Genomic DNA, 9,069 nt, shown 5'->3' on the forward strand with positions numbered 1-9,069 from the left:
GGCTGGTGGGCAGGAGCTGCAAACCATTCAATTCCAGATCTACATAACTTCATAAGTCACTGTAAGTACGCGCAGCACCTCATCCTCACCCCATCCTCCCATATCAGTCCAAGCATCGGACATGCCAAGCAAATCGTCAGCGATCACGTGAACAGCGGTTTCAGTGTCCGCCGTACTGCTGGCATGTTGTACTTGTCCTAGCTGTACTCGTGGGATGCAGCTATGGTTTATGCTGCATGTACAGAGCCTACTGCGTGGCACCGTATGCCTATGTAGCATGTGCTGAGATGAACTTATTAGATAGAAACCTGGCATGGGAGCCTCCAGTTGGGAACCCGCACCACTCATGAGGGGTCCACATTTGCCAGGATCATGAGGCAGCAGGCAAACAGGAGCAGCTGTAGAGAGGGGGGATGTGTGCTGACTGTGACCCTTCCTCTCCTGATACTGGCCAGTGTGTGCAGCAGGTCAGCCGTGGCGTCGATATTCTGGTAATAAGATGTCTTCTACATGTGTGTCTGTTGCAATGTAGTCCGGCACCAGCTAATGTGCATGTCGTGCAGTGAGGGTGTCGGTGGCGCCCTGCCATGCGCAAGACAGGTCGATAACAGATAACATCAGTGTTCACCGGACCACCAATCCTGATGCCAGCCTTGTCTTGATGCGATTGAGAGGTCACCTAGATTATGCCCTCCCACTTCATTATTGTACTGAAAGAGGTCACACCTTGCAGGCGTCATGCATGTTATGTTGTGTGCTGTCTCTTTGTTGTCCGTGTCCCTTGTGCTGCTGATGCTGGTTTGTGCAACGATGCGGGCCCACTTCCAGGAAGCAGATCTATGAGGGCTCAAGTCAGGCCTGGCAGAATGGACGCTGCGATCCTGAATTGGAAGTCTCCCAGCAGTCACAACACTGTATTCTCTCACACCCGTTGTTGAAACCAGTCCTGCGGGAATCCTTGAGGATCGGCATCGACTTGTGCAAGCTGAGATTTCGGGGCAAGAGATTCAACTGCTCTATCAACCCAAGCACTCCGTTTCTGTTCGGAAAGGGCATTTCAAAAGGTAAGAATAGAATGATGGATTCTAGGACTATACCGTTTGTTTGTTTGTTTCGGAAGAAACTATGGTATGGTGATACAGTGGTATGGTGATATGTAGTGTGTTGGGTGTAGAGGTGTCGATTGTACCATCTAAGTTTTGGTGTGAACCTCTAGGCCATATATGGCATAGGGTTATTAGGACTGGTAGGGGTTCACATTTTGTCGGCTCGTCTTTGGCTCGTGCTTTAGCGGCATGTGTGAGCGTGTGAGTGCCATGAGAGGCTTGTGAACTTGTGAGGGGAAAAAGTGCCAGGTGGATCGGCAACACGAAGCCACATCACTGGCTCAGTGGGCAAATTACGTCCTGGCTATTGTTCTACGTGCCACTTTCTCTCTCTCTCTTTCTCTCTCCGGGTCCTTCAAAGTTCATTTACACATCCCCAAGTGCGGTGCCTTGACAGGGATCTGCTGCCCCGATCCTTTGCTAGCTATGTGCAAAACACGATCGGGGCACCTCTTGTAAATTCGCCGCCGGACGCAGCTCTGCACTGTCGACATGTCCTGATTCCCGATCATCTGCGATCGCACCGCACGGGTTCCGAGTCTGCCCAAATTACGCGTGTCCGAATGTACCGTCGTGATGTCCCAAACTGTCACTATGTAATGCCCCTTTGATGGCGCCTGCGCACACCAGTCTGCCCTGGCGCATGTAGACCTGTGCTGCGTGTAGGCTGAGGTGGCTGAACGGCACTCGGATTTATACACATGCCGTCATGGTGGTGATCAATGACCATCACAGCCCTGTGTACGTACATGTTTATCCCATGGTATGCATAGGATAAAGCTGGAGGGAAGCATCACCCTTCATCGAATTCCAAAAGCAGTAGAATTTGGCTTTAGGCTGAAGATTTGCTGAGCCAAGTGTGGGGCCACGGGGCCGGCTAGCCTACGCTTTCTGTTGTCTTGGAGATTGGAAGAAAGCGAAAGATAACCATGCTTGAAATAACATGTACATGTACATGCAATGAGTAACGTTCGTAGTCAGAATCAGGTTGGATGTGGGGAGCGGGGTATTGATCATGTCGGCAGAAAACACCCTGTGAGTGACTGCGTGGAACAGCTTGATGCGTCGCAGTGTGAAGATAGATAATGGAGAGGATGCCTCGCCTTCACTTTGCACTCACCGGGCGGGCGTGCCTGAACAAAGGCCCTGTGATCGATGCCATCAGCACTGCTAGATGCTACGTAACGTCGTTGTGTACACTCAACGCAAGTGAAACATTTACTACAGTTACATATGTATGTACATGTGGCAGAGGGTCATGAATTCCATGCAATGAATCGCCAAGTTTGATTCAAGCAAGCTACTTAAAGTTGGTGAGGAGCTGAGGCATTAGAAAGCTGGATCAGTTGTTGGTGAATGCGATCACAATCGTTGCCGTATTGAAAAAAAGTAAAATAATGCCATTAAATAGCATGCACATGTAGTCAGCCTGAGGTTTTTCCTGCCATGGCCCAGCCGTACAGCCGTACAGCCCTACAGCCGTACAGCCGTACAGCCGTACAGCCACGAATTCCGTCAGAACCCGCCAGATCCCCGTGCACATGCGCATGCGGCGTGATCCTTGTAAACTGAGAAAGAGTACCATGGCGGTGCAGAGAGCGGAATCACCCCTGCCTGGGCCCAATCACCCCTGCCTGGGCCCAATCACCCCTGCCTGGGCCCTGGTGCAATGCAGTTTTTATTATTATTATTATTATTATTTATTCACAATCACGTGGCACTAGCCAATGAAATGGTGATGTGGGCGATAGCCAGCCATGGCGGTAATACAGCTAGAGGGGGGGAAAGAAAAAGAATGAAAGGGGAACTGAAAAGCAAAAGAAGCTAGGGCAGGGCGTTTCCCTGCATACCTTTCTTGGAGACCTCTAAAATACCTCGCCGGAATTCGGTACATGGTTGTGTACCAGAAACCTTACAAGAACAACTGAGCATTTTAAGCGTGTTTTCGTAGGGTCTAGCCAAGGCCACCACAGGGGAGCACAACCTGTTCTACCACGGCTGTGATCAACGAACGCTCCAAGGCAAGCGCAGTGATTCGCATACTTGCTTTTTGTTAACGGTTATTCGTTGCTTGGCAGCGGAGAGGCAGCTCACAAACCCGATGCATTGAAGTACGTATTGGCCTCCGGCATGGGAACGCAACCGGTTTCACCTACTGAGTATACTTCTAAACCCCGAACCTAGACACGAGTCCAAATGAACGTGAGGGCAATTGCAACTGAGGTAATACGAAGATTCCAAGGCCTTCTTTTAGCATCAGCCACGTTGCCGTTCACAGAATAAGCACTCACCGCTATCAGCCCTAGGTCAACAATTCAGTGTGCAGTATCGCTTCTGGGTCTAACACTATTAATCAGGTCCGGCTTCATCACTCAACTTTAGCTGCCTGCGCTTCACTAGCTTTCATTGCCATGAAGCCTCTTATTAACATATCGCCGGAAATGGCTTAGGCAATACAGGGTACAATTAATTCTATGTGAAACGTTTGGGCCGATCAGGGCTAACCTGCGCACCTGTTCATCACCACAAGTAAGTTATTTCCAGGGCTTGATGGAGTGTGTACAGTGTACATGCACATGTAGACATCGTCTTCCTTTCCTGCTGTTGTCTTCTTCTTTGACCAGTCCTTCATGTTGTCTTCGGAGGCCATACTGATCGCCATGCCAATGTCACAATTATAGAATGCTCGGACTATCGATAGGCTGAGTGCTGCACAACTACATGTACATGTACATCATGTCCAAGCTAGATTCGAGAATGCCAGAGTTGCATTTTCCAGACAGCTTCTTGAGAGAAGTGCGCGCCACTTGACCAAACTCCTGATTTGGTCAAAGCGCCGTGGATTAGTCAGTAGTGCGGCCATTTTCCATTTTGTCTTGGGTTTTACTAGTGATTGACATCCGTACCATTGGGAATAGCAACATCAGTCACTGCACTGTGCACTAGAGACAAGTAGATCACCTTCGACCTATTGTACGCTGCTCTACGGGTCCTGCTACTGTATTGAACTACCATATTTGGGTAGTGGTCAGTACTACGCTGGTCGTTGGTGGGGAGTACATTTAGACAAACAAGAGCCATCCTGATTCAATGTGATCTGAGTGCTCTTTCAGTGTTTGTTGGAGTGACTGTGCACTCGTGCGATATCCGCACAAGGTGTGAGCGTGAGGTCTAAAGCAGTTTTAAGGTTACACTTATGAACGACCCTTTACTATTTTAACCTATGGAGCACTGTGGCTATGTGTTGGGCGGCAGGGAGGACTGAGTACGTATGTACATGTTGGACATGCTGTATGTACATGTTAAATTGTTGGAAGTGCTGGGAAGTACAGGCACTAGTAGTCGTCTGGGGAAAGGAAGATGCTTTAGCGTGTACCATGGGTGCAATTGCCCCCCTCCCCCTTCTAGTTCAAGGTCTAGATCTGAACATCAACTATTTCTGAGTTAAAATTCTCAATCCTGGGATTCAGAAACTCACTGCAGATGGCTTTCAAGACAGTAGCATACCACTGCCATTGGTTTAGGTCAGTAGGGCGTCGTGCTGCTATGGATCCCTCCCGGACAGCTCGAACACTAACTAGCCCCGTACGGTATCGGTGGTGCAACCTATAACCGTTACTTGAAGGGAAACAGTTCGACAGTTCGACGATTCAATGGTTGTGCATGCTCTCTCGGTCTGGTGCGGATGTCCCAGATCTTCACGGATCGAAATGAGCAGTCCGTAAAGACACTTCGTAGATCAATGCAGAGACCGGATTGAACAAAGACGTCGTTTGAAAGTCGCATGTTTTAGAGTCTCTTCAGGTTGTCATTGACAAAAGCGGTGCAGTGATTGTCCAATCAATAGTGTCGTGCTGCAAGGAGGCACATTTTTCTTCTTCTTTTTTTAACATTTCGGCCAGTATGGCTGGACTGTGGACTTGGGGGTGAGACCTGGGGGAAGTTGCCATGCAGGGGTGTGATGAGAGCCCACCTCTCGGCACCGGAAGTACAACAGCTCGCTCCACTCGACTCTACTGGCTCTACAGAGTGACACTTCGTGTGCTTCTGGTGTGCTTCTAGCTCTGACGTCATTTTGTTGTCGAGGGAGTCTTAGTCCATCCAACCTGTGGCTGGCCTGTTGACTGTGAAGCCCAAACGGGTCCGAGATTCAAGCCTGTGCTAGGGACCAACACGCCATGCCGATATTGTTCGAGTGGCTGGGCATTCATTGTGCTAATGCCTTCATTCAATGCAAATGCCCAGTAAACACATGGCGATGATGTGTATGGCTCATGTAAATTGTTATGTATCCGCTCTCCAAACTGGATCATCTTGCACTAGCACTTTACTTGGAAGTAACTACTTGTATTAAGTATTAGTTGCTGCCATTGCTACAGTTGCGACGGCGTTGAGGAACATAGCTCAACTATTACTAATAGCAGCAGCTGCATTACCATTATATGGCATTAGGAATGGACTACCCTCGAGCCTCACGTGACGTGACCTCAAACCTGGTCAAGTGGTCAGCGCCGTGCTCCCAACGAACCTTGTGCAGTCGTCACATCATCTGATCCGCGAAAGGAAAGCTCGGCAAATATCTTGCGCACTTCTGCCTGTGTTTTGATGTCTAAGTCAGCGCATGCCGGCCACTTTGGCACTTGTCAAGACATTTGTACTTGTGATAGCATGTGATTCAGTTGCTTGATGGGCACTTGGATGCAGGCCCGGAAGGAATTTCCCTTTTGGAAATGTCGAGCTGATGAAAGGTTGCTTATGTGGACTGCAGATTGCCTGTGAGTTACGGTACATCTCCTCGTGGCTTGTCCTTTTATGCACTGTGCCTGACCTCGTCTGTGCTCATAACAATAAAATAGAAGACTAACGTTACAAGTATCCTCCGCAACTCTGCACAGCACAACATGGTACTGTAGTACTAGTACTTGACATGTTACTGAACGACCAAAGCGCCGCGTGGTCGACAAGTGCATGCTATCCAGAAAACACAAAATACAAGAGTGAAAAATTATTAATGATCATGCAAAACAGGAGCTCAGTGTGTGTGTGGGGGGCCGGGGGGGGGGGGGGGGGGGACGGACGTGGAGATGCTGCAATAGCACAACCATGGCGATATTAACACTTTGCTGCCATCCGAATGCTCAGCAATGATACTGTTACATGTATAACTAACTACTTTGAAGCAATGCAATGGTCCTTATTGGTACATCTCATGGTACATCTCATGGTACATCTCATGGTACATCTCATGGTACATCTCATGGTACATCTCATGGTACATCTCATGGCCTCAATGCACATGTACATGTATGTACTATTTACCTGAAGTGTTATATTCACAACGTAACTTTTGTTTAGGTGTTTATTACGTCATGTTATGCATTGTGACTTTGTAAGTTAGCATTTGAAGATTTTGGAGGACGCATTTTCCTGAACATATTCTCTGTTGTTTTTTACTGGGTTGGCTTGCTACAGGATCTCACCGCGAAAGCGCCTTCATCCACGCTTTGATTTCCGCCTCGGTTACCCACGGCGTGGCGCGTGCCTGCAGCGCTGGTCGCCTGGGCAGGCTATGCACGTGCGCAGTCGGCGGGCTCAGCGTCAGCCGGGATGATCCCAGCGGCACGCAGGGACGCAGCAGTGCCGCTTTCGACTGGGCGTGGTCTAGATGCGGCGACGACACCGATTACGGCGTGCGGATTGCAAAGGCGCTGGCCAGCAAACCCCGGGAATCCTCGTCGCGAAGAAAGCGACTGCACCATCACAACTACGTGGCCGGTTATCAAGTAAGCGGATGACGTCACCATTCTCTTTTTTGTAACTTATGGATATTCTGCAATTGCTTTTAAGCAGCAAACCAGTGCCTTTGACTTTGAGTGTGGAGCAGCTGTCGGGACATGTATAGGAATACACACGACACTAGAATTTAGACATGCACATGAAGAAGACAATTATTAGAAGTTCGCACTAACTTTAAATTTACTGTTCGTGCACATGGTCGGTACTTAATGTTCTTCTGGGGGGACAGAACTGTCTTACACTTTGAATTTACTGTTCGTGCACATGGTCGGTGCTAAATGTACTTCGGAGGGGACAGAACTGTCTTAACCGTTTCAGATTCAATTTTATCACCGCCACCAGAATATCGTCCCTGATTGCCTGAGACCTGTGCATTAGACCATATTCAGCTGGACAGGAGTTGGACTCCAACCGTTTTGTATCGACTGAGTCCATGCATACAGGGTTTTCAACTTGCCTTTTCCCAATATTATTTCTGTGTGCTTGCCTCATTCACAGGTGCCAGTGGAGATGGAGCAAGTGATATGTTCCTGCTACGGACACAGTGGTTCTTGCACGCAGAAGTTCTGTCACGTGAAGCAGCAGCGAGCAAGAACAGTGTCCCTCAGGTTGATGAAGCAGTACTCGAGGGCTACACTGGTCCAGGTCAGGAGAAGGTCCAGTGGTGGCTGGAGATTAAAGGAAGTGGACGGCGGAAAGCCGTCTAAGAACTCACTCGTCTACAGCACCCCATCGCCAGACTATTGTCAGCCTGACGTAGCATTGGGTTATCCAGGCACTAAAGATCGAGAGTGCACCAATGACTCATCGGATGATGAGGAGAGCTGTAGTAAGTTGTGCTGTGGTCGAGGCTTCAGTGCAAGAACATACGTGAAGATGGTGAACTGCCATTGCACGAGAAGGAGATTTCCCTGGCCAGTGCGGTGTCAGAGTTGCCGCGAAGAGGAACTAAGATATTTCTGCAAGTAGCTAGTGCACGCTGACATGGTTGATGATACGTTGACATAATATTCACATTGTGATGCGCGACGAGCGGTCTATATTCTTTATCACTAAAAGTGCATAGTCTATGTTGAAATCTATTCGCTGATCGCGGGCTGATTGCCGTGCTGCGGCTATTTGGCATATTTCCAGAGTTTTATCCAGGGCTTGTAATTCATTGAGGTATTTTCGGATCAGTTTTTCCATAGTTAGTAGCCCGCTTTGGTAAGATACTTGAAACCAATCTCATTTTTTATGACATTATTATTATGTTCCACTTCATGGACAGCTATTTATTCTTGATCAAAGACCCGAATATATATTGCCTATGTCCATCAGGAGAATTATTCTGAACGTGGTTTGCATGGTGATGTGATTCTCATTGTCAGTGCTATGTATTCATAATTGTTGCGACTGTAGTGTGCGTTCCGCGCATCCCTTTCAAATTTCTGAAGTAAGTTATTGAATCCTAGCTAAGATCAATCATGTGTGGAAGAAGGAAAATAACTTGTGTTCATAGAGCTGGGTCCAGGGAGCACGTTACAGAAAGCCATAGCATCCCTTTAAACTGAGTAAGACATTTTAGGAATGGGTTTGGCACCGTTTGCATCCCTTACTGGAGCTCGTGCTATTCTGCTACTTGACACTTGACTGACTCACAACTGCCATCTGTGGGGAGCAAACCCATTCCTAAAATATCATCACCGAAGTCGCAACCACTATTAATTTTCGTACTGTTGTGCCCAGCGCGGGCTTGCGACTAGCTGGTTTGGAGGTGACAGCGTTGTGAATGACCAAGGGTCCTCGACGTCTGTTCTCACCGTCCAGGAGCGACACTGACTCACGCTGCTATCTGGTGTTCACGAGGTGTTTGTCACGCTGGAAACGGAGCGTCTCTATAAGTTTGTATCCCTGGTGATGTTTGTGCCTGGAGACACTATAATGTGGTGCTCTTCAGGCACAATCTTCCTCAGCCTACTCAAGCTCAACTGATGAGGGGTGAATTCCCCGAAACACTGTGTATTGAGCAGGGAACGGTGCTTTCTTGCAGGTTTGCCGAGTCGAAGGTTCGATGGGCTTCTCGTGTGCTCTGGATGACAGTCGTGCGTCAGACAAGTGTCGAGTCAAGTCGGCGGAATAGCGCGAGCTCCAGTGTGGGGAGCAAACTCATTGCTAAAAATTAAAA

The 9,069-nt window shown here is 48.5% G+C and overlaps 1 protein-coding gene across 1 annotated transcript; it reads left to right on the forward strand.

Annotated features, from left to right (window-relative positions):
* Positions 1-294: 294 nt before the first annotated feature.
* On the forward strand, positions 295-8,366 carry LOC135830692 (protein Wnt-11b-2-like). Its single transcript, XM_065342920.1, has 4 exons — positions 295-491; positions 829-1,064; positions 6,579-6,889; positions 7,401-8,366. Exons 1-4 carry the CDS (start codon positions 373-375, stop codon positions 7,869-7,871), a joined length of 1,137 nt encoding a protein of 378 aa, XP_065198992.1. The 5' UTR covers positions 295-372; the 3' UTR covers positions 7,872-8,366.
* Positions 8,367-9,069: the final 703 nt, after the last annotated feature.

Source organism: Sycon ciliatum, unplaced genomic scaffold, assembly GCF_964019385.1.
Source record: "Sycon ciliatum unplaced genomic scaffold, ocSycCili1.1 SCAFFOLD_552, whole genome shotgun sequence".
In the NCBI taxonomy this organism is placed as follows: Eukaryota; Metazoa; Porifera; class Calcarea; order Leucosolenida; family Sycettidae; genus Sycon; species Sycon ciliatum.

Bases quoted from the DNA above. Each gene is read 5' to 3' on its own strand.
- LOC135830692 (XM_065342920.1), top strand. From the start codon at position 373: ATGAGGCAGCAGGCAAACAGGAGCAGCTGTAGAGAGGGGGGATGTGTG. The intron at 492-828 runs GTAATAAGATGT...GCCCACTTCCAG, and splicing joins GCCGTGGCGTCGATATTCTG to GAAGCAGATCTATGAGGGCT. The intron at 1,065-6,578 runs GTAAGAATAGAA...GGCTTGCTACAG, and splicing joins CGGAAAGGGCATTTCAAAAG to GATCTCACCGCGAAAGCGCC.